Source organism: Monosiga brevicollis, genomic scaffold (genome assembly GCF_000002865.3).
Source record: "Monosiga brevicollis MX1 MONBRscaffold_9 genomic scaffold, whole genome shotgun sequence".
NCBI lineage: Eukaryota > Choanoflagellata > Craspedida > Salpingoecidae > Monosiga > Monosiga brevicollis.
In genome coordinates this window covers 860,131-883,123 of record NW_001865046.1, presented here as the reverse complement: position 1 = coordinate 883,123, position 22,993 = coordinate 860,131, and the positions used below count along the sequence as shown (strand labels likewise).

Below are 22,993 nucleotides of genomic sequence, written 5' to 3'. Positions count from 1 at the left end.
GAAGAGCGCCTGGAGCATCAGGAAGACGCACAAGACGAAGAAGACGAAGATGCTCCGCGTCTGGAGCGTCTGGAGGAGGTCATACCAATGTAATTTTCGCGCCAGATTTTGTCACACCCCATAATACGCAACCATGACGATCACGCAAGAAGACCTGTTGGAGCTCAAGCGCCACGCGCCACACTTCCACATCCTGAGCGCCGGCGAACCGAAGGAGGCAAAGGCACTATTTAAAGCCGCAGGCCATGCGTTCCGACGCGCCATGCGAGTTGGCGCAAAGCTAGCCCACCACGCTGAACTACACAAGGCTGAGAACGTCGAACCACATGAAAAACAACTGCTAGAAGACCTCGCACGCGATGGTTCAGAACATGACGAACCACTCCATACAAAGCTCGCAGAGCATATGCAAGGCGGAGGCTTCTTCAAAAAGCTCTGGCATGGCATCAAACACGTGGTTCACAAGGTAGGCAACATCGTAGGCACCCCCTTTGAACTCCTCAATTCGGCGGCAACGGGCGCCAAAAAGGCAGCGCGAGATGCAAGTCACGGAGACTTTACAATGGCGAACGACGCCCTCTCAACCGGAGAGCGTGCCTTGCAGCTGGCAACGGAAGCAGAGGCGGCAATGGGTTAAACCACCATACCGCCCAACATGCTCGAGTCACGAATTCTTTTTGGTGACCTCCACGACTGCAATGTGTCAATTAAAAGGTACCCATGTTTGTCCCGATTGATGATGCCATGATAAACAGCAAACAATTCATTTGCACGTTCTTCGTCTTCAAGCTGTTGTAACAACTCCAATACCTCAATCGTCATAGAGAAACGAAACAACATGAAAATATCACAGTTGATACGCAGCGTGCGATCGGAGCACTCGTTAGTAAATATACGCTGAGTCAATTTAATCAACGACACACCAAAATGGCTAATGGCGGTAACCATCATGCTGGCATTGAAGTTGTCCCGCTCCGAAGAACAAACCATGTCATCAATCACAAGAATAGTATCGTTGGGATATTCATCATTTTTTCCACGCGAGCGCCCTTTCTCCAATGCCGACATAATCTTTTCCTTCACCTCATCAGTCCACCCATCACTCCCATCAATGGCAATAAACTTGGGGTAGGTAGATGACAAAGCCTGAACCCGCGGTTGAGATAGAGAATATTCTGGCGCAAGCCACACAAGTCGCTCAACGCCTTGGTGAGGACTGTAATGCGACAAGAGCATGTCACAAGTGGCATGAGTCTTGCCGCTCCCAGATGAACCCGCGACGAGCATTCGGAAGGGCATCTGGAAAGGGGTCTCGGGCGCACCATCAACGCTCATTTTTTCGATGAGTGAAGAGATATCAAATGTGTATATCCGGGAAAAAAGAAAAACGCACGCAAAAAATATTTGCAATGACTCCATGTCACGGAGACTTTACGATGGTGAACGACGCCCTTTGCAGCTGACCATGGAAGCAGAGGCGACAATGGGTTAAACCACCATACCGCGCAACATGCTCGAGTCACGAAATCTTTTTGGTGACCCCTCCGGCTGCATTGTATCAAATAAAAGGTACCCATGTACGTCGCGCTTAATAATGCCTCGGTAAACATCATACAATTCCTTTGCACGTTCTTTATCTTCAATCTGTTGTAACAAATGCAATACCTCACCAGCACCAGAGAAACGAAATAACATGAAAATATCAGTGTTGAGACGCTGAGTGCGAGCAGATTTCCCATCGGGAAATATACGCTGAGCCAATTCAATCAACGACACACCAAGATGGCGAGCGGTGGTAAACAACATACCAGTGAAGTTGCTCCGCTTTGTGGCACAAACCATGTCATCAATCACAACAATAGTATCATTGGGATAAGCCTTATTTTTACCACGCGAGCGCCCTTTCTCCAATGCCGACATAATCTTTTCCTTAACCTCATCAGTCCACCCATCACTCCCATCAATGGCAATAAACTTGGGGTAGGCAGAAGACATAGCCTCAACAGCAGGCTGTGTAAGAGAATATTCTGGCGCAAGCCACACAAGACGCTCAACGCCTTGGTGAGGACTGTAATGCGTCAAAAGCATGTCACAAGTAGCAAGAGTCTTACCACTCCCAGACGAACCCGCAACGAGCATCCGGAAGGGCATCTTGGGTGCAACATCAACGCTCATTTTTTCGATGAGTGAAGAGATATCATATATATACGCATACAGGAAACTTTGCAATGGCGCCACGTTACGTCAACCTCGGGAAGGAATTTATGAAGGGCCCACCACCGGCCCGAAAGCCGCCCACGAATCCCTACGCGACGTGGGATCCAGCGGAGCTCTCGGCAGAAACTGAACGAGAGGCATCCGCGACGGCCACCAATGATGCCATCGAGCAATTCAAACGCATGTTCGGCCCCCGACGACGTGCACGACAACTCACAGAAGCGGAACAAAAGGAGCGCGAGGCAATCCTCAACGGTGCCCTGTCACGGGAACGAGAAATGGACGACGAACCCGAAATAGGGGATGAGACGCGAGACGCCATTCAAGCCGCCGCCGCCGCAGAGGCAGTGGATGAAGCCACGCGCACAGCCGATCAGCGAGCGGCCATCGAGCTCGCAGCAGAACTTCGCCGTGCATATGAGAACGAGGTGCGTGCGGCGCGCGTAAGCGGACGTCTCACGCCAAGCGAGGCCTCAAAACTGCTCGATGGATTAACGGCACTTCAAACGGCGGCGCGTCAGTCAGCATCGGCGCGCTCACTCGAAAGTGCGATCACGAACGTCGAAAAAGGTGTGGCCGACGTAGCGACAGCAACGCAAAACGTGGACACCAACACAGCTCCCCTGAACGCAGCCTTGACAAGCTTAGCGGCAACAGCATCAGCAGTAAAAGGGGACACAAGCGAACTTCCAAAGCTGAAAAAAGCAATTGGAGCAGTCATCGCGCAGCTCAACCCAGCAAACGCAGGCTCATTTGCAGAACAAAACCTAACAAAACTCGATAATGTCGACCAATCGGTAAAAGACGCTCGGGATGCGATCAAAGCATCCGCAGACGTCACAAAGGACGCACTGAATACAAATGACAACGATTCATTCGCAGGCAAAACACTAGACAAGTTGGAATCCCTCGCACGCATAACGCAACAAACCCCACAACGCCCACAAACACCACCAGCAAGCGACCCCCCCGATTCATTTTCGACACCACAGGGACAACAGGTTCAGGGTGCACCGCCTGACACGGATACAGCAGCACATGCTGCACCCCCATTCGGGCAAAAGGCAACAGCTGCGCAAAAGCGCACAGTCGCACTAGGTGGTAGTTCCAGTGCAGCACAACGCGTAGGTGTAAACAATGACGTATACAACACGCTCACAAACTCCCGTGTTCAACCTGTGCTGGTTGAACAATTACTTTCAAGTGAAGCAAACAAAAAGAGTGCAGCACGAGCACTACATACAATCGCAACGTTTAGTAAGACGAGTAATGACCATAAAGTCCCACCATTTACTGAAAGTGTTTTAAACAAATTTGTGAAGGCAGGCATTCTAGAAAAGAGTGGAAAAAGTTTCAAGTTCACTCCTGAGTATGAAGCGCAAGGCCTCACGCAAACCGGCCACGGTCTTCTCATCCAATCAGGTGGTCCGGAAGACCCGCGCGAGGTTGCGCTCGGTGAGGTTGAAGACGCACTCCTCCGCCACGGCAAATCCCATGCACTCCGGGTCGCGCACCGCATGCGCCGCCACCTGGGCCATCATTTCCACGCCCTGAAAAATATTCTACAATAATAAACAGTCGTCATGTCGCACGGTGCACAGGGCTACCAATTCCTCACACTCTCCTCGGCAGGCGATGGCGTACATAAACGCTCAGGAAACAACTACTTTGTATGCGAGCTCGGGCGACAAATCTCTCTAGACGATGAGACAGGTGACTGGGAAATGGCACTAGTTCAAGCACGCTACGGCTCGGATGCGCCTCTTACAAACGATGACGTATTTGTCTATAGCAGCCTATGCAAACCCACGGTCGTAGTAAACCAAGAGGATACAAATCTTGTCCGCGTGTTGTTGAATCAGAACGGTACAACGCACGCATTCGAAGAAAGCAGCGCAGTCGTTCAGTGGCGACCGCTCGCATCGAGCAACTTCTCATCGGTTGAAATTGAAATCTCGCTCGGTGACGGCAGTGTGGTTCAGTCGACGACAACCGAAGCGCTGATTGTGTTTGCACTTCGACACGTTCGGCGAAGCTGAAGTTAAAATTCGCCACCACAAACTTTTTGCACTTCGATACCAGTTACGAAGTTTATTGGCGAACGCTAATAGTTGCTCCGCAACAAGAATTGACCCAAAATGGGGCGACTCGATCCGGCACACGCGGCGGCTGTGTTCATCCACAGTCATCGTGAGCATCATGGTGAACGACAAGAGGGCGGTGAGTTGATGACCGTACACATGCGCGGCGCAGGCTTCCTAAGCGGCCTGAAAAAGGTAGGAAAAATGGCCAAGACAGTTTCACGCACGGTCCGGCAAGGCGAGAGCGTGTACAAGGATCTCAAACGCGCACACGATGACGTCAAGAGCGCGCACGATAAAATAAGCGAGCTATACGGTTAGGGGCGTAGGGGTACGCTAATTTTGAATAAAGCTCGGGGATATTTTTTGAGCCACACATACACGCTGCAACGCAACGACTACGCAACGACTTCGTGACACGTTGCTCCGCAACAAGAATTGACTACTCACGAGCAAACATGGCCGACATTGACCTCTCGATTGACACTTCGGTGCATGGCGCCCCACCCTTGGGTCGCGAATTTGTGTGGGACAGTGTCAACACTGCGTATGTCACCCCAGCCAGTGCTTATACTGCGGGGTCACGCTCGATCCAATTCCAAGTGCCAGCCTCATCAGGCCACATCCAAATGGACTCATTTCGCCTCACCGGTCTTCTTACCATCGAAGATAACGCCGGTGCAAACATCACCGACATGGGCATGGCATTGTCCGAGCTTCCCATCGAAAACATGATTGGTAAAATTGCAGTCGAGGTAAATTCGACACCCATCCAAGACGACCTCGAAACCAATGGCTACCCCTACGGTGCATTCATTCGTCGCGCTATCACTGGTAGCGATGATATGGCACACACGAAGCATGGTGAACCGCTCATGCTAACAGGAGGTGCGGTATCGATTGCCCCACCCACTGTACCAGAGTTGGCACACAATGGAACGGTAATCACACCAACCACACGAGCGGAGCTTTATAACGCAATCGCAGAGGAAATCGGCGCAAGCGCGACCAACTTTAACGGTGCCGCCGTCGGTACCTTGTGTCATTCAATTCGCCAAGTCTTTGCGGCTGGAGATTTGCGCAACATTTTGCTCGAGGCAGCAATCGGATCCGAAGCAACACCAACCACATCACTCCCGGCGCCAGATGGAACACCAATCACACAAGATATGGTGGTGGAGGCGTTTGATCTCATTCGAAACGCATTCAACGATTCATTTAACACTGTCTCAAATACCCATCCCCAACTTAACTTTCCACAAGTAGCTTACACGCAATTGAATCCCCCATCATATTGGACAGATTACAGTGCAGGCCGCATTACCGCAACAGTTAACAACATTGCACGCGAGATTCGTAAGACACTGCAAGCATGGGCCAACGCATACTATATTACAAGCGGCCTGCGCGTCGGTCTAGTCGACGATGACAACGAAGTGTCGCGCGACATGGTCACCTTCTCGAAGGGTGGTGCGTACCCACGCCCCGCCATTGTTGAGGCAGGCGTCACCATCAAGGCAGCCAGCGTAATGGGTGAGGGTGGAGCGAATTGCACCGATCCACTTAAGAGCGCTTCATTGCGTGCACGCATGAAGGGTGCTCAAAAGCCAAATTGGGTCTCCTATAGCCTTCAGGGTCCAGCTTTCGCGGCAGGATACTTACCCCCCAATACACCACTCCGCATCACCATCGAACTCAACACAAGCATTGGTCGCAACAGTGTGGTTGACGAGGCGCATGCAGGAAACTGGCCTCTCCAGGTAACCTTTAGGGGTCAACCTCGCGTGTATTACACGTCGAAACAAATGGCGGACGGCGCACGCAAAGCGTTCACGGAGATGCTGGTCGAGCGCCCCCTACGCTTTGAGGAGGTTATGGTTCGCAACACATCCTTTCTAGCTCCAGTAAACACAACAACCACACAAAGCGGTTTGGTATCCGGTGTGCGACCAAGCTACATTTGCGTACAAATTATCCCTGATTCAGCTTACCAGGGGCACCCAGCACTCTCCGCATTTGGAAGCGGTCCATTCGCACAGTATTATGAACGAACCGATCAGTCACTTGTGAGCGCTCCAATTGCTCTCCCGACCGCCATGTCACTCCAATGGGGCGCAACCAAACTCGAACCAGAACTCGACCAGCCCCAGGGTGAACACTTTGCTTACTGGTATGACCGCTATGTCGACTGTTGCATTAATCAGCAACAGCCACCATTGTCCTTTCACACCTGGATGAACAGCCCAATCTATTGTTGGAATCTCCAGGGTGCGGGTCTTGTGGGTATGTACTCGCCAGATCCTGACGATGTATCCTCACTCACGATGAACACGACGCTCCGTGACGCAACGGCCGCGCCAGGTGGCAGTAACTATCTTGATTTCGCCACCACCCAACGCGTAATCGTCACCACACTGACCCCATATGTGTGGAGTGTGGATGTGGGTCGAAACGTCACCAAACCATTCTAAAGTCGACAAGCCTGGCTCCTCTGATCGTTAATTTTTGGCGGACGGTTTTTGTCCCGCCTGACATACACCTGTTACTTCGTCACTCCGTAACAGAGAACAGACTACTGAATTAGCGAAGCAAATATGGCAGAGTCACTGACATTCGCGCCCAGCGAGATAGCATTTACGCGTTGAAGAGCGTACTGGCCAGGTACAAAACAGTGTACTGTCATTCCAACCACCACAAGAAGGTGGCGCCGCGTACGATTTGTCTCAGTCATGGCTAGAGGTTGAGGTCGAATATCGCTGGAGCGATGGCAGTATCATCGACCCAGTGGCTAATTTCCTTGGCGCCCTCGTCTCAGAGAATGCTGGCGACGATCTCTTCTCAACAGTTGAAGTACGCCTCAACGGACAGGACATCACGGATGGCGAACGGAACGTCATGTCGCTCCCGAGTTTCTATCGCAAGGCTTTGAAGAATCCTCGCGGCCACGCGGACGGAGGTCAAATGAGCGTGTACCGCCTTCGCGGTGGCACCCCGTCTGACGTCAACGTTGAGATCCCAGGCGGCACAGCTATCACCTCCCTCGTTTCCTCATTCGTGAGTTTGTCGGCACCTGGTACCGAAGAGGGCCTCTTTGTACCAAGCAGCGGCCGCGCCGCAGTCGGTAACGTTGCGGCAGATGGTCAACACTCACGGCGCTTTGGTGTCGGCGGTCCGAATGACGCGCGCCCGTATTCATCGCCGTCGCACGAGCTACGTGCCGCGACCGCCGCAAATTGTGATGCCGCCACAGGTCGCACAGTCGTTTACAAGGTTCGCCCTGATGTGCTCGCATTCTCCTCCAGCAGCCTAGTGCCTTCGAGCTCGCAGCTCACCTTCAACTGGCGCAAGCAAATTAACCTGGCATTGTGTACGCAGACAGCCGATGTCGCCGGCGTCCCTCAAGTAAATTTCGTTTCGGCCCGCATGTGGATGCGCCGTGTTAAGCCGTTGGCACCGTTTGTTGATCGATTGGAACGGCCGATCCGAATGCCAGTGATGCGCACCGTAATCGCGAGTAAGATAATGCCTGCCTCTACAAATCCCGGCCGTTTCGAACACTCTGACGGCAACATTTTCAGTGGCACACGCCCAGACTACATTGTGTTTGCAGTCCTTTCAGAAGAGGCTCTTTCGCAGGACAGTGGTCGCCGACTCTCACAATATGCTAGTGGCCGTTATGCCGCCGCCGCCTGCCCGTTTGGCGCGCATGGTGATACGCCCGATGTGGCTGAGGATGCACCTTACGGCACGATTGTGCGCCTACAGGCGCGCTGGGGCATGGACAGTTTCCCCATGGAGCGTTTTGAGTCGACAGATGCTTCGCAGGAGGGCATGCCGCTCCTCTACGACCGCTACAAGGAGGCGGCCAACGATTTATCGTACGGCGAGGGCCCGATGTTGAGTTATGATCAATTCCAGAGCCACGTCTTCTTCATCCAGGACATGCGCGCGGTCACCCCCAATACCGACAGTGCCCAGCTCTCGATTGATATGGCGGTGGATCGCAGCACACTCGCCGGCGGCCAGGGCGCGGGTCAGCTTCGCCTGTTCACGATGCTAATTTACAACTCATACGTCGACATCGACCCCACAAAGGGTACCGCAAGCAAGTCATGGTAGTTGTTACTTCGTAACAAGTTGCTCCGCAACGCGTAACAAGTTGCTCCGCAACGCGTAACAAAATTGACCATTCTTTTTGGCAATTCCATATCGTCTGTTATAACTATTAGCTTCGCTAATATACGAAGTAACTGACAATTAGCGTTACGGAGTAACTGCTAATATCAATGTCGTCTGGTGGTCAACTCACGGCATGGCTCGCCGATAAGGCGCAGGATAACATACTGAAACGGAACAAGGTGTTTTACGGCGGTGTGTTTGCCGCGGATGAGCTCCCTGATGTGAACGAGCTCAAGCGAGAGATGCGCCTCAATGGGCGGCGTGGTGTTCGCATAATCGTCAATTACAGCGATGGCGATGAGCGCGGTACACATTGGTGTGGCATGGGCCTATCACCACAGGGGAGGCCCGAGTACTTTGATTCATACGGAATGGGACCCGATGCCGACGACACCATCCTCGCGCAACAAGAGGGGCACCCGTTTCACACACATTTTCGAGCATGGCTTCACTCGTTGAGCGCCTCACCTCTCGTTTGGAACAAAACTCGGCTCCAAGCCAGTGGCAGTGACGTGTGCGGCAACTATAGCGCCTACTATGTCCTGTGGGGCCTCCCAACCAGCTATGACGGGATGCGTGCCTGGCACGATGTCACAAAGGTAAGTACCTACGAAGGCCGTGACAAGCAAATCGCGCGCTTGGTGCGATTGCCACCTCGGGTGGAAGACAACCAAAAATAGTGGTATACTGACAAAAATTTTTGCGGGATTCGATATGAACCAATATACACCGCCATGTCGTTCTATGACCTTTCGCGCATCAGCGTGGTGCCCGCGCCAAATGGCGCAGGTACCTGGTCCTCGATGGCGAAGACTACCTGGAGCGTCCAGATGCCGTGCCGTTTAGTTATGAAAACGCCCATTTGCTTGCTCTCTCACACTACCATCAGGAAAACATTGGACGAGCGCAAGAAATGAGTGGTGGCAAAATTCCCGGCTTCACGACGGCTATGCGCGCACTGAGGAGCATGTCGCGCCGCGCAATCATGAGTCACTTACCGGGCGCAAAATACGTACACACCACGGCTAAGGCACTATCTCATCTTGCACCTACTGAAAAAGCCGTGCGCGCGGAGCACAATAACCTCGCGCTCGCCTCAAGCGCGGTGTATAAAGACGACGCGTATCGCCAGCGGGCACTAGAAGGATATCAACCCAAACTCAGCAACGCTGAAATCGCCGTGTGGCTGGTTCAACCGCCTGGGGCTGAAGCAAAAATACCTATCGTAGCTTTCCGCGGCAGTCAGAACGGTGAGGATGCGGTCACTGACGCGCGTCTTGCGGTAGGTCAGCTGGAAAAAACAGCACGGTGGCGACGCACCGTGTCTCATCTTAAAAAGTTGAACAAGAAGCTTCAGTGGTCGAATGGTGGCGCGGGCCTGTTTACTGGCCACAGTCTCGGCGGTACGCTCGCGATACACGCTGCAGCACTGTATGAGAACTGCATTCCCGTGGTATTTAATCCGGGCGTGGGGGTGAGCCCGCTCCCGGTGCATAAGAGCTCGCCCGGAACCATCTACAGCATAAAGGGTGACGTCGTGAGTGGTCTCGCTCCACTCTACAAAAATGGCCACGAGGTCGTGTCTCTGCATAGCAAACCTGGCTCACACGACGATGCACTCGGCGCACACGATATGAAGCAGTTTCTGAGCGAGCCCGAAAGTGGCGCAGACGCAGAAGACGCAGACGCGAAGCGTCTCACAGGTAGTGGAATAACTGACGAAGAGTTTGATGCCGACGACGAGAAAGACTTTGAGTTTATCGATCCGACGCGTTTCAAGGGTTTTGAGGAGGTGCGCACGAGCGCTTCACCCGAGGAGTTACGCGCGGTGCTCACGGACATTCAGCGCGAGGCTACACGGCCCAACCAACGGCGCGTGCTTGTAGAGAACGCGATTGACCTCCCAGCCCCACCAACAAAGCCGAGCGCTGATGTGATAAATAAGTACCTCAACGAGGTGCGTGGTATAATGCTGACAAACTTGTCTCAGCGAGTGAAGTTGCTCCCCAGGTACTGAAGGACATTGTCATCTTTTTGGTGTGAGTCTGAGATGTCAGATGAGGTTCAAAGTGAGTCTGACAACTATTAGCGAACTGGACAACGAGATGTCAGATGAGGTTCAAAGTGAGTCTGACAACGAGATGTCAGATGAGGTTCAAAGTGAGTCTGACAACGAGATGTCAGATGAGGTTCAAAGTGAGTCTGACAACGAGATGTCAGATGAGGTTCAAAGTGAGTCTGACATTTTATGTTACACGACTCGCCTACTTGATTCTGTAATTTGCGCCTTGTGTCTTCGAAGGCACTAGCGTGCGAACGCAGTGAGAATCGTGAAGCAGGTCACTGTATTCGCCTGCTTGATTCTGTAATCTGTGCCCCAGGGCACAAGCGGTTTTACCTTGTGCCCTCGTTCTGGAACCAAATTCAGGGCACAAGCATGCGAACGCAGTGAGAATCGTGTATCAGGGCGCAATCACTGCGTTCGCCTACTTGATTCTGTAATCTGTGCCCTAGGGCACAAGCGGTTTTGCGTTTTTACCTTGTGCCCAGAATATGAGAACTGAAACGAGGGCACAAGCGTGCGAACGCAGTGACGGTGTTTTCGGATGCAACAATTCGCTTGCAAGCAAGTCGCCAAAAATAGATTCAGCTTTAGTTCCAGCTCGGCTTGCGCAGTTTATTGATCGTCGTGCACGTGAGCTCGCCGCCGTCGTGGTCGTAGTGGCGGACGTGCTTGATCTGGCCGGGGTTGATGCCAATTTGTGACTGCAGTCGCTCTGGCAGCTCAACCGAGCTTACCCACCCATCCGTGTTGATGCGCTTGATCGTGGCCAGGTACGATGCGTCTTTGCCGTTGTCCGTCAGGAGCTTCATGAGTCGCTGGCGAGCCAGAGCAGTGATGAACGCCGGCCACCGCGGGTAGTCGCCCATGAACGCGTCGACACCGCGACCGCGAACCGTGTACAGCTCTTTTTCACCCTCGCAGTGAAACGCGATGACGTCGCCGCCAAGTTCGTCTTGACTGATGCGGTCATCGCCGTCCAACACCTTCTTCTTTTTGCGCGTTTGGCCTTGCATGCCCCACAGTCGGTTGAGTGCAATCTTACCGAGCGGATTGCCAAGCAACTTTAACGGCCAGAATGCGTTCATGTAACCTCCGAAGGCCTGCTCAAATGTCACGAACGCGCCGCGGTAGATGAGGGCGTTTGTTTGACCGCCATTGTGCAGCGTGATAGTGCACGAGCCCTTGTCGCCAGTGGTCGGGTCAACGAGTTCGCCCAACATTTTCGCCGTCATAATGTCAGTGTGCGTGTAAATGCTTTCGCGAGCGCTGCTGCTGGAGCGCCACAATCTCTCACCCGGCCCTGTCACGCGGATTGTGCAGCGGTAAAAGCCCATGGTGGCCGTGCGGCAGCGCACAAAGTGATCGGCCGGCAGCACCTCTGGCGTTGGCTTGCAATTTGGTAAGCGACACTTGGTTTTGTAAAGTGATGGGTACATCGATACGATGTCGTAGTCAAATCCTACACCTTCGTACGCCTCCCAAAACATCACGCCGCCGCGGAATGGACTGCGTAGGCGATAGACGGCGCCAGACTCGACAGATGTAAAGCCGAGGAGCCAGTCGACCTCCACTGGTTCGAGCTCGGGCGAGGCCGTTACCGTGCGGCTCATTCCGCGAAATACGTCGCGAAGGTACGTTTTTAATGACGGGTACTTGCGAAGGTCGTAGCCGAGCGAGGTGGGGCAGGATTCTTCATATTCTCGTATCGTGTCCATGTTTGCCCGCAGTTCGTCCACGGTTGTCGCAGTCATTGGCGTGATGTTGTAGGGACAAACGGTTGGGCGTTGCAACCACTCGTGAAGCTGTTCAGTGCTCGCCGTCGCGTGGGGCTCGTCACCGTTGCGCAGGCTTTCGTATGTGTACAAGTCCCACGTCACAACGCCGCCTGCCTCGCGCCGCAAGTACGCCGCGCGTTGCTTTGGTTTGCCACCCGGATCCACCCGAAGAGGTGTTGTCGTTCGTCCTGGTTGAGTGGCCACCACATAATGGCCCTCACCATTTTTGTTGCGTTTCAGGCGTAAATATATCACGCGCGTTGCGGTTGGCAAACGCGGTGAGTGGTACGTTTCACCCTCGTTTCCTACAAGGCATATGGCCGTTGACGGTGCGAAGGCCTCCTCCACGCGCGGAATCATCGATGCCGGTACGCGAGCGTTGTATGGCAAGCCACACCATGTTTTTAACACCGAGTTGTGCGCGAGCGTGTCTCCGCCCAACTCACGTTTCATCTCCAACGTTAGGTTGTGGATTTGCGGGACGTGCCCGGCGAATGCCTTGGTCAGTGCCCAGCTCAAGCAGTCGTTCAGGCGATTATTTTCTCCAACGCACCCGCCTTCGCGTGGGTGGACGACCCGGAGCAAGAGATCGGCCTGTTCGAACACCAGATGCTCCTCATTGTCATCTTCGTATTCGAGCTGTTCGTAATCAGTTCCGCCCTCCTCCAACTTGAGTGTCTCGAGCTTTGCCGGGTCACGAATAAAACCCGAGGTAGGTGTTCGCCAACCTAATCCGTTTAATCTGAGATTAACCTGGAGCTCATAAACCCTTCCCGTACGTCTATTTAGGCTGTCCAGCAAGCGCTGAGCGGCAATGGCCAAATTGTGCGTGCTGAGCACCTCGCCCGGTGTCTCTCGGCGCGCTCGCACGATCATCCAGTCTCGGACGCGCGCGTGGACCATTTTAACCCGCATGGTCGCTTGTTACAGTTGCGGAAACGATGAGTTCTATGTGAGAGTTATAAAGTATTTTTGCATTTTTTTAAATGACCTATGCACTACCCATACACTTGCCCATCACTTTCCAAAAATTTTGTTGCCCGCGCGGGGTGATGCTCGTGCTCGTGCTCGTCGTTACTTCGTAACAATATGTGCAAATGCGTCGTTCATGCAGTCGATGAGGGTCGGATCGATGTCGGGATCATTCTCGTTGTCACTGTCGTACATGTCGTTGTCATGCGCGCTCTTCGCCGCGTTCATGTTCGCCAAGATGTCAGTCAACTGAGATTCAGCCAATGCAACCTCTGCATCCTTTCTTGTTGTTGAGCGGCCTGCGCCGCGCAATGCTCCTCTTCTTGTTGTTGAGCGGCCTGCGCCGCGTAATGCTCCTCTTCTTCTTGTTGAGCGGCCTGCGCCGCGTAATGCTCCTCTTCTTCTTGTTGAGCGGCCTGCGCCGCGTAATGCTCCTCTTCTTCCCTAAGATCCAGAAGGCTTGCAACCGGTTTGTGTTTATCGGCGGCTTCCACCAAATTGCTAGGATGTATGTGGAGCATTTCGCAAACACAATTGCGAGCTTCTTTGAGAGAGGGTAGGCGCACATACTTCCCTTCGCTCCCACCGCTACCAGCTCGCCTCTCCAATAACTTGTCGCCAAATAATTGATGCATATCCTTCCAGAACACGCTTGTGATATTTGCACGTGGTGTTGCCGATTTATACGCTTCGTAAATCGTTTGCTTTGGCACGTACGTGCCAAATGGCGCAGTTGGGCCTTGTAGGTAGTCGGTAATCCACCTTTGAAAACCACGCAGGGAGCGAACCTTCGCGCCAGCCTCGATTGTACCACCTTCTGGTAAGTCGCTGGGTTCATAGTCGCTGATATCGCGTCGATAGAAATATCCCGCGAGTGCGAGGCGCGCTTCTGGTGTGTAGAAGCGCTTTAGGTCCATCTTGCGTCCATGATTATATCGCGTGGACAGGAGGACGAAACGACGATTGCTTGCCTCGATGTCCAGCGCATTTTTATTATTTGAGGCACTGTAGAAATGGGCCATGTTCTCGCAAAGAAACGGGTTCATATACTTTTGCTCGACTGTGATTGCGCTTTCTGTGATCATCTTTTTCAAGACATCTTGTGTTTTATAGTCACCGCTAAATGCGATTTCGTCAGCAAATACTATGAGTTTACCGTAAGTATTCGCGAAGCGTCCAGTGAGACTTTCGAGGTTCCGTGCGTGGTGCTTGTAATTTGCGCCGAGAATGCTAGATGGAATATCGACCATAAAGCCTTTCATGGTTCCCTGATCTCCTTCTACGTGTGCGCCGCACTTGGGAAGCACACCTGGCTTTTGTACATTATGTGCGATATAGTTGAGATACCATTCGCGTACCTCAGGGGAGGTTGGTGAATATGCGTCATGGTATGCGTTCAAGAAATCCTTTACAATAGGATGCGATGCCCAGTCCTTATTCGCTGGGCCAGTCTCTTCTGGTGCAATGGCAACTCCAGTATAAAGGTTAAACATATCCGTTGTGTCTGGTGTCTCATGGTGGATAAAACCATCTTCGCCTACGTACACACCAGTAGGTGGAGTAAAAGTCAGACATGGGTATTGGTGTCGGTCGAGACTGTCGATCCAAATAGAGAACCAACTTTTGTGTAGGAACGATTCTACTTCGCTTGTCGACATGTCGCTTTTTGCATATTTGGTGAGAGTACGCACCCGCCCCACGAGACCAAGCAAACCTTTCTCGTTTTGAAGGGCCATTGTCATCGTTTTTGTCGTTGTAATGTTTGTGATGCGGTCGACCGTTGTCGTAACGTACCAGATGCACGGGTTCTCCTCCGTGATATGAACGAACGACTGGTTCATGCGTGAGATTACTTCGTTCACCGCATACTCGCGCACGCCCTCAGGTGTGAGACCTTTACCTTCGGCTTCGCGTTGCGCAGCGATGAACAGCTCATTGACCATCCTGTCGGCTTTTTTTCCATCTTTGGATCGCCACTTACGCAGCGCAGAGCTTGGCTCCAACATGCGTGGCGGCTGAATTTGAGGTATATCACCATTTTGAAGCGGAGCAATTTTGGGCTCAACCTGGGCCAAGAACTTTCTGCGCTTATAAAGCTCTCTTTCGTATGCTTCGCGGTGTTTTTCCAGCTGGGATTTTTGCACGTTATATTTTTCCTCTTCAACAGGGGTGCCGTCGTTCATGAGCGGCATTTTGTCCAGTCTCTTTTTCGCAGCGCGCACTTTTTGAGCGAAGAGATCGAGCGCCGTGGCCGATGCAGAGCGCTTCTTCTCGATTTTTTCGCTGTCCGTTGCCTTGGGGCGGAATAGCGGATCATTTTCGTGAGGAAATTCGATGATGGCAGCCATGGTTGCTCTTACACTCGGAGGTCGTGAGGGGGGAGGGATACACTTGGTGTGCACTCCTTTAATTGACTTGGGTATACATGCTGTCAAAACTTTTTAAAAAAATATTATGTCAGCATATCATACTTCATTTGAAGAAAGGTCGAAGCTTCATTATCTCTTCTCACATTGTGTGCTATGTCTTGCCGTGTGTGCAACCTGCCGACGGGCACCTTTGTTGTCGAAGGTGTCGAGCGCGCTTATTCCAAGTGTTTTGAGCACAAAAATGTGCCCGCCCCAGACGAGCGTGTGTGTTGCATCGACGGATGCACCGCATGTGTGCGAAAGCCCTGGTATGCGTGCTACACCCACAGCAAATTACGTGCGATGCACGTTTGTGGCGCGTGCCAGAGCGTGTTTGAAGCTGCTTGCTCGCCGGCTGTAATGGAGCGCCCACGTTGTGTTAGTTGTTCTCACAAGCCGGCTCAAGCTCGCATGACAAGTCATCCACCGCAGAGCTCCGAGCGCAAAGCCAGTAGCCGATCTCGGATCTCGTTCCTACTCGGGCGCACTGGTAGCGGCACTGGCGGTGGCACTGGCGGCGGCACCGGTGGGGTGTGATTTGCTCGACCGCAGCCACTTCTGTATTAGTTGCCAGCCGACAGTTGATTTTTTGAGTTCCGTGGCACGCTCCCACGTGAAGTCTTCTGGCTTTTTGTAGCCGCGCCACTCGACCTGGTATTCGATGGGCTTGCCTCGGCCTCCGCGGCGACCATGAAGTTTGAGTGGAATGAACGTTTCCGGGTTACCACGCACGACCTCGTGGCCGTCCGCATATTCTTCCGCGGGCTCGCCATCGGCGTCGACGCTCACCAGCTGGAGCTGCCAGCGTGCGTAGCTCGCGTTTGCGATACCCTCAATCATGTAGCGCGTGCTTTGGCCAGGCTTGATGATGAGCGCCTGCACGCGTCGCGCGATGGGGTCCCACCGAATGTCGCCCGTGCGAAATCCGCTCGCGGTGTTGCCGGTTGGCAGTCGCTTTCCGCGTAAGTCTTGAGGGTGGTCGAGGGCGACGCGCACAAGCGTGCCTTCCTCGAGCGGTTTGAAACTCGGGTCTTGTAAGTCTATGTATGGTGCGTTCTCGGACTGTTTGACCAATGCTTTCAACTCCTCGTCACTGCGCTTCCATTTGTCGTTTATTTCCTTGATGAAGCGGGGGAGATCACTTTCCCAGTGGAGTGCATCGGCGCCTGTTAGGAGCTCCTCGTCGAGTTGGCGCGTGATGATTTTGCGCGCGAGGACCTTGTTGAGATTTTCAACTGCGCGTTGTTGACTGTGGCGCCCCGAGCGGGCGACGCGGACCGTGACCTTCTTGCCCTCAAGGTAATTCTTTAGTGCCGAGAATTCACCTCCACCATCAATCTCAACGCGCTTTGGTTGCTTGATCCCGTCTTCATTGTGTGCGTATATGTGTTTCACTGCCTCTAGAACAGCTGATGCGGTCTTATCCTTGAGTGGTGCGGCCGCTACTGCGCGACTTCCAAGGTCAATCAACGTGAGCGCGTATCGGGAGCCTGTGGCTGGATCCTTCGGCAACTCCAACAAATCAAGTTGATGGACGCCGTTGCGGCCGATCCCGGTCACCGCGGGGGCGTATGTTGATGTTGTGTGTGCGCGCGCGTGCGCCGAGGGTTGTGCCTGTAGCTTATTTGCTAGGCTATTTGCTTGTGTGGTCATTATTACTCATCAGCATCAATTTAGTGTATATGTATCGCTAATATATTATGAGCTCCGCTCATTTGCGAGTATACGTGTCTGCGGGCGACGCTCCGCCCCCGTGAGTGCGCGCCCGAGTGTGGCCCGAGAGTGCGCGCCCGAGTGTGGCCCGAGAGTGCAGGGGGGAGGCCGACGCAAAGTCTTTGTGAGAAAAACTTTTTCTTTTTTTGTCATTACCCTTTGTTATTATTATCTTATTCTTTCGCGAAAAATAATATATAATACATAAGAGTGAAGACAAAAAAGAAAAAGTTTTTCTCACAAAGACTTTGCGTCGGACGTTGCCCTGCACTATCTGCGCTGCGCTGCGTGGTAGGGAAATCTTCGCAGGGAAATGTTCGGCGAGGTACCGTGGTAGGGAGTTCTTCGCGGAGATTTTTACGGGGGGCCCCCCGGGCCCCCACCACCCCAACCGGGGGTCCCCCCCCCTGGTTCACACACTGCTCAACTCCGAAGTGCGAGTGTTGCTCCAGAGGCAAGGCAAGCTGGAAAGAATAATGGCCACAGAGGCAGAGCGTGCCAGAAACAACGAGACGATTGTGGCTGCAGAGGCAGAGCGTGCCAGAAACAACGAGGCGATTGTGGCTGCAGAGGCAGAGCGTGCCAGAGCCACCGAGATTCGTGTTGCTGCAGAAGCTCGACTCATTGGCGCCATGCTTCCCATGATAAAAAAGCCCAACGCCGGCTGGACGGATCTGCTGGAAATGAATGTGATTCAAGCCATCTTGCGAGTTTATGCACGGCAGTTGGAAACTCATACGTTCGACCCAAACGGCACACAGATCTTACAAGACCCCGACGTGATGAATGCTCTTACATCCTTGAACAACAGTCAGGACGCCCAGCAACTGCTATCGAGTAAGCTCCCCAGCATGGCGCATCCGCCACTGGCAATGCTCAAAAGGCCCGCGACAATGGCCACGCCAAGCATGTTCAACCACGAGCAGTTGTGCGAGGACGACATGATCGCGATCAATCCGCGAAACAACTTTTGCACGTGAATACGCCCAAGATGTCAGATGAAAACCTTTTGTGAAAAATCTCTCAAAGCGAAATTTTTCTTATGGGTTTGTGGTTCAAACACACATTTGATGCAAAAAAATAAAAACGTACTGATTCCGCTGTTGTTTGGATGAACACGCCAACGCCAACGATGATTGTGCACCTCGATCGTCTGAGGTCCCCTTGATAGGCGATAAACAGGTGATCATCATTCTGTCGGCAGCCGCACTTGGGTTTGCCAACTCTCTCAGCTCTGAAGCGATGTCGACCAGAATAGTGGTACATGGTGTGTGAAGGGGGGACCCCGGCCGACCTTCACACACACATGTACTTACTCTGACCAACCCTAACCCTAGCCGAACAACATCGGTGGGGGCGGGTGGGGGGAGTGTTATCTCTTGAAAAAGGCATTGCTGGTGAGCTTGCCTTGAATCTCGGAGGTAATGGTATCTTGACGCATATTCTCTTGGAGAGTGTTGAGTCTCTTTGCATTGTAGTTCCCAGTCGTGCCCCAAGCGGATCCACAACCGCCTCAAGAGCGGTTTCATGCTTGGCAGTTGTGCCGAACAACTCCGCTCGCGAGGATTGCAATTTGCATTTGGCTAGTGCCGGTCATGTTTTAATATCTGAAAACTTGAGTCCACACCGGGAAGAAAGCATCCGTTTTACGTCTTCTTGGCGGGATAGGCAGAAGAAAAATGCCAGACCGAAGCGATTTTTCAAGTTGGTCTTGGCGATTTGAAAGCATGTGTGTACGCGTTTGATGAACAAGGCTCAGCGAAGCTGTGCATAAGGATTGCAGTGTTTGTACCAATCATTGCGCCATCGAGGCTTTGCCCCTTTCTGCCTCTTTGCAAGGGACAGGTTTGCCCATCACCTTACGAGGCACAAAGCAGCTCGACTGACATACACGGCAGGAGAAAAATGGAATGTTTCAAGCTCTAGATTTAGAAAGATAAAGAGGAGATCCTCGGAATAGGCGCAGGTACCAAGCTGTGTCTATCGGCGCAAAGACTTGCTTTTGCTAGGATGGTGGTTGCAAAACCGCCGAGCAACCTTGGCACAGGCCAGGTAGGGACAGTAGCACACAGCGAGAGTGAACCGCTCCAAGCATGACCACGTCGCCTGCGTTAAGCAGGGCCGGCAAGGGCAAAAGGGCCAAAGAGTACAGCGATGACAAGATACGGACACCATCAGAAGTAGAGGCACACGGCACATGAACACAACGGACACGGGAGATCGGTGCAACCGATTCAAGCTACGAAACAAGGGCCAAGATGGCATAGAAATGGAACGAGAAGGCACCGTGTTCACAACAACCACGTCACAGCAAAGGACGGCAACTACAAGCGGAAAAAGAGGGCAGGCACGAAAGCAGCATGCGTTGGGACTCGAAACTACAACAATAAGCAAGAAAACCTTGCGGCCGTGGCCAAGGCCACATCCCACCCAACAAAGAAAAACAACCACACGAAATGAGAATGAGGATGCGCGCTGACTCCCCTGCCAAGCTTCTCACCAAAACAGCCTCATGGCAGGGGCCAAGCGCCATGAAAAAGGGCACGCGTCCTTTTTCATGCACTTGGCCTTTAGCGGAAGGGTGTTCACAGGGCAAGCGCCAATCAAATATGATTGGGCAGGGATAAGACAAACAAACAAAGAAGCTCGCGTCTCAAAAAGAGGTGTGATGACCACACAGCGCAATCATCTTCCCGACTTCTTGCCAAAGCAGAAGCAGCCTTTGGGTTCAGGATCTGTCCGAGCAGGTTGTTTGGTCGGAGCACCAGTGCCCTGGGTGTCGCGTGGGCGAGCTGGCGTGCTCCCCGAGTTGAGGCCATCCTGCTATGATTGATGACGAGAAGCAGAACACGACACGTGGGTCAGGGCTCGGTGAATTACAGGCGTGGCCGTGAGCCTGGCTCCAAGTTTGCCTTTCCGCGGTGTGTCAGCAAGAGATCTTACCGGCACGGCATCAAGAAGAGGCTTGGATTTGGTTGAGGGCGCGCGCTTGGTCCAGTCATAGATACCATCATCCTTGAATTGCTCGCGCTTGAAAATGTCCCACCAGAGTTGGCGCAGGTAGGGATAGTCGGGCTCCTCGTAAAAGTCAAGGGAGCGGCAGTAGCGCAAGTAGGTGGCCACTTCGGTGGGGAAGCCTTTGCAAAGAACGTCAATGGGTGTTTGAATCTTGGTGTCACCAATCATTTGGTACCGTTGCTTGAGGTTGTCAGCCTTGAGGCCTTGCCACGGCAAACTAACCGGGAAAAGTCAGGTCAAAGTCAGGTGAGTATGGACGGATAGGAATGTATACGAGCAGCGTCAAAGTGGAAAAAAAGAAAACCGCGCAGGGAACATGGCAACTGGCACAAGGCATGCGTGTACATTGGTCAGGCTAAAAAACAAAGCAGTGCGCGGGCCCTCGCGCTTCTCACCTGCCGCGGAGAAAGTAGATGAGCATGTGGCCGCAGGCTTCGAGGTCATCGCGACGGCTCTGCTCCTTGCCAAGGTGGGTGTTGATGCTCATATAGCGGGCGGTGCCGGTGAGGCTTTTGCGCTCGCGATATGGGATATGTTTGTTTGTTTCGGGGTCAATGTACTCCTTGGAGAGGCCAAAGTCGATAATGTGGATGGTCGAGTCACCATGCAGGGAGCGGCGGCCAACAAGAAAGTTTTCAGGCTTGATGTCACGGTACACAATGTGTTTGGAGTGCACGTATTCTAGGCGCGTGATGAGCTGGATGGCACACATGCACACGGTTTTGAGGCTGAAACGTCGGCCACACATGTCAAAGAGGTCTTCCAGACTGGGGCCCAGGAGCTCGAGGACAAGGCCATTGTATTTGCCGCAAGAGCCAAAATAGTAGCACTTGGGCACGCCTACGCTATGGCCCAAGAGCTGGTAAAAGCGGTACTCGAGGTATAGCTGCGGCGCACGGGTGTTGGCAGGTTCAAGTTTGATGGCCACATCTTCGTTGGTGTAAAGGTTTTTGCCAAGTCGAAGCTCTCCAAAGTTGCCCGAGCCAATTTTCTTGCCGACCCGAAAATTGGGGCCCAGCATCATGACGGAGCCACCGTCGCGCGACATGGTGGAGGGTGTGGGGTGCGTCCCGCCTTAAGCAAGGTGCGGGTCCCAATCTGCCACGCTACGCTCAGGTCACTCGTTCTGGAGGTGCTGATGCCGCAGACCTAAGCATCAAATCATGTAAAGCCAGCAGTGAGATGGGCGCCAAGTAGTCGGGAGGTGTTGAGTATGACAATGCGGTTGGCGCGATAAAGTAGGGGAAAGAGAAGACACGAGGGGCTTCTGAATGATCTGATCTGATGGTGGGTGGGCGGGTGTCAAGGCTTTTCATTGAAATGTGCGATGAAAGAAACGGCGAGCAAGACCAAGGATGGACCTGGCTCTGATTGGACTAGCCGCTTGTCGCGTGTGGTGTGATTTGATCCAGAACAGACGATGCCAAACGAAAGCCAGGGGCGGTGAAGAGGCGTCAAGGTGATGATCATGGACCCGGTGCCAGGGGCCACTTTGAGAAAAAAGAGAAAAATCAAGTTGACCAACAACCTGACGACCACTCGCACACCGGAGCGCCTCGGGGCCAACGCGCAGATGTTGGAGCAAGGGGGGGACGCATCAACGTATAATCAAGCCAATCGTAATGCCAGCCTCTATGCCCAACGCGCTCAAGGGCTGTGTCTTCGGCGCCGTGGCTGCCGTTCACGGCAGCTTTGGCACCAAACAACGCATGCTGAGTGTGTATGTGTGTGTGTGTGTGCAGTTTCATCTGTTCGCGGCTGGCTCGGGTTACTGCTGAAAGACGGGGAAATGATGGCAAGCGGCCAAAACAAACCTATCGTCTGGGCTGCAAAAGAGGGTTGGCGAATGCAGGCGCGCCTGGCGTGTGCCGGGACAAGCTGGGCGGGCTGCCGTTTACGACGCCGACGCCGACAGAACCTCGACAAGACAAAAGGAAAAACGACAGCGAGAGAGAGAGAGAGAGAGAGAGAGAGAGAGAGAGAGAGAGAGAGAGAGAGAGAGAGAGAGAGAGAGAGAGAGAGAGAGAGAGCGAGGGAGAGAGAGAGAGCGAGGGAGAGAGAGAGAGAGAGGGAGAGGGAGAGAGAGAGAGAGAGAGAGAGCAGTTCAAAGCCAGAGAGCCGGCAGCACCAAGGCCAAGCCGTTTTCTAAGGGAAAAGGGGCGGGGAGTTACAGATGGTAATAAAGTCAATAATTTGTCATACGGCCGGCTCCGCAACGGAGACACTTTTTCACCTGTTCATCGAGACAACTTCGGTCACGTACCAAGTGTCATCCCTTATGGTTTGACCGTTGAGATTCGTTCTTCCGTTACAATTTCCGTTGCATTTTCCTTCTCCTCAACGGTGAGTCCCCACCCTTCCTCATTCCTCGCATGCGCTGCCATTTATTGATGCGTGAACCATCTCACCTTGCCTTTCTTTTCTTTGCGTGCAGCCATTATGGCGACTCCTTCTCCGGTGTCTTGTGCAATCTGCAACATGCTTGTCTCGGATTCCAATGAGCAACGCCATGTTCAAACGCACCATTCCACTCCACCCGATCTCCGCCGCCCTTCCGAGTGCTTT

The 22,993-nt window shown here is 53.0% G+C and overlaps 6 protein-coding genes across 6 annotated transcripts; 4 read left to right on the top strand and 2 right to left on the bottom strand.

The window, feature by feature from the left end:
• Positions 1-133: 133 nt before the first annotated feature.
• On the top strand, positions 134-637 carry MONBRDRAFT_8054 (uncharacterized protein; the record flags this gene model as incomplete). Its single annotated transcript, XM_001745658.1, has 1 exon — positions 134-637. One exon carries the CDS (start codon positions 134-136, stop codon positions 635-637), a length of 504 nt encoding a protein of 167 aa, XP_001745710.1.
• A 1,591-nt stretch (positions 638-2,228) lies between these two features.
• MONBRDRAFT_8053 (uncharacterized protein) lies at positions 2,229-4,256 on the top strand (the record flags this gene model as incomplete). The annotated part of the gene is made up of 2 exons (XM_001745657.1): positions 2,229-3,672; positions 3,850-4,256. 2 exons carry the CDS (start codon positions 2,229-2,231, stop codon positions 4,254-4,256), a joined length of 1,851 nt encoding a protein of 616 aa, XP_001745709.1.
• A 500-nt stretch (positions 4,257-4,756) lies between these two features.
• MONBRDRAFT_8052 (uncharacterized protein) lies at positions 4,757-8,417 on the top strand (the record flags this gene model as incomplete). Its single annotated transcript, XM_001745656.1, has 2 exons — positions 4,757-6,659; positions 7,114-8,417. 2 exons carry the CDS (start codon positions 4,757-4,759, stop codon positions 8,415-8,417), a joined length of 3,207 nt encoding a protein of 1,068 aa, XP_001745708.1.
• Positions 8,418-8,584: 167 nt separating this feature from the next.
• On the top strand, positions 8,585-10,601 carry MONBRDRAFT_25268 (uncharacterized protein; the record flags this gene model as incomplete). The annotated part of the gene is made up of 3 exons (XM_001745655.1): positions 8,585-9,076; positions 9,241-10,434; positions 10,535-10,601. Coding segments are annotated over 3 exons (1,753 nt in total), but the record flags the coding sequence as incomplete, so codon positions are not given.
• Positions 10,602-10,741: 140 nt separating this feature from the next.
• MONBRDRAFT_25267 (uncharacterized protein) lies at positions 10,742-21,449 on the bottom strand (the record flags this gene model as incomplete). The annotated part of the gene is made up of 3 exons (XM_001745511.1): positions 10,742-10,771; positions 20,354-20,645; positions 20,824-21,449. 3 exons carry the CDS (start codon positions 21,447-21,449, stop codon positions 10,742-10,744), a joined length of 948 nt encoding a protein of 315 aa, XP_001745563.1.
• A 793-nt stretch (positions 21,450-22,242) lies between these two features.
• On the bottom strand, positions 22,243-22,701 carry MONBRDRAFT_25266 (uncharacterized protein; the record flags this gene model as incomplete). Its single annotated transcript, XM_001745510.1, has 2 exons — positions 22,243-22,661; positions 22,692-22,701. 2 exons carry the CDS (start codon positions 22,699-22,701, stop codon positions 22,243-22,245), a joined length of 429 nt encoding a protein of 142 aa, XP_001745562.1.
• Between the last annotated feature and the right edge of the window lie 292 nt (positions 22,702-22,993).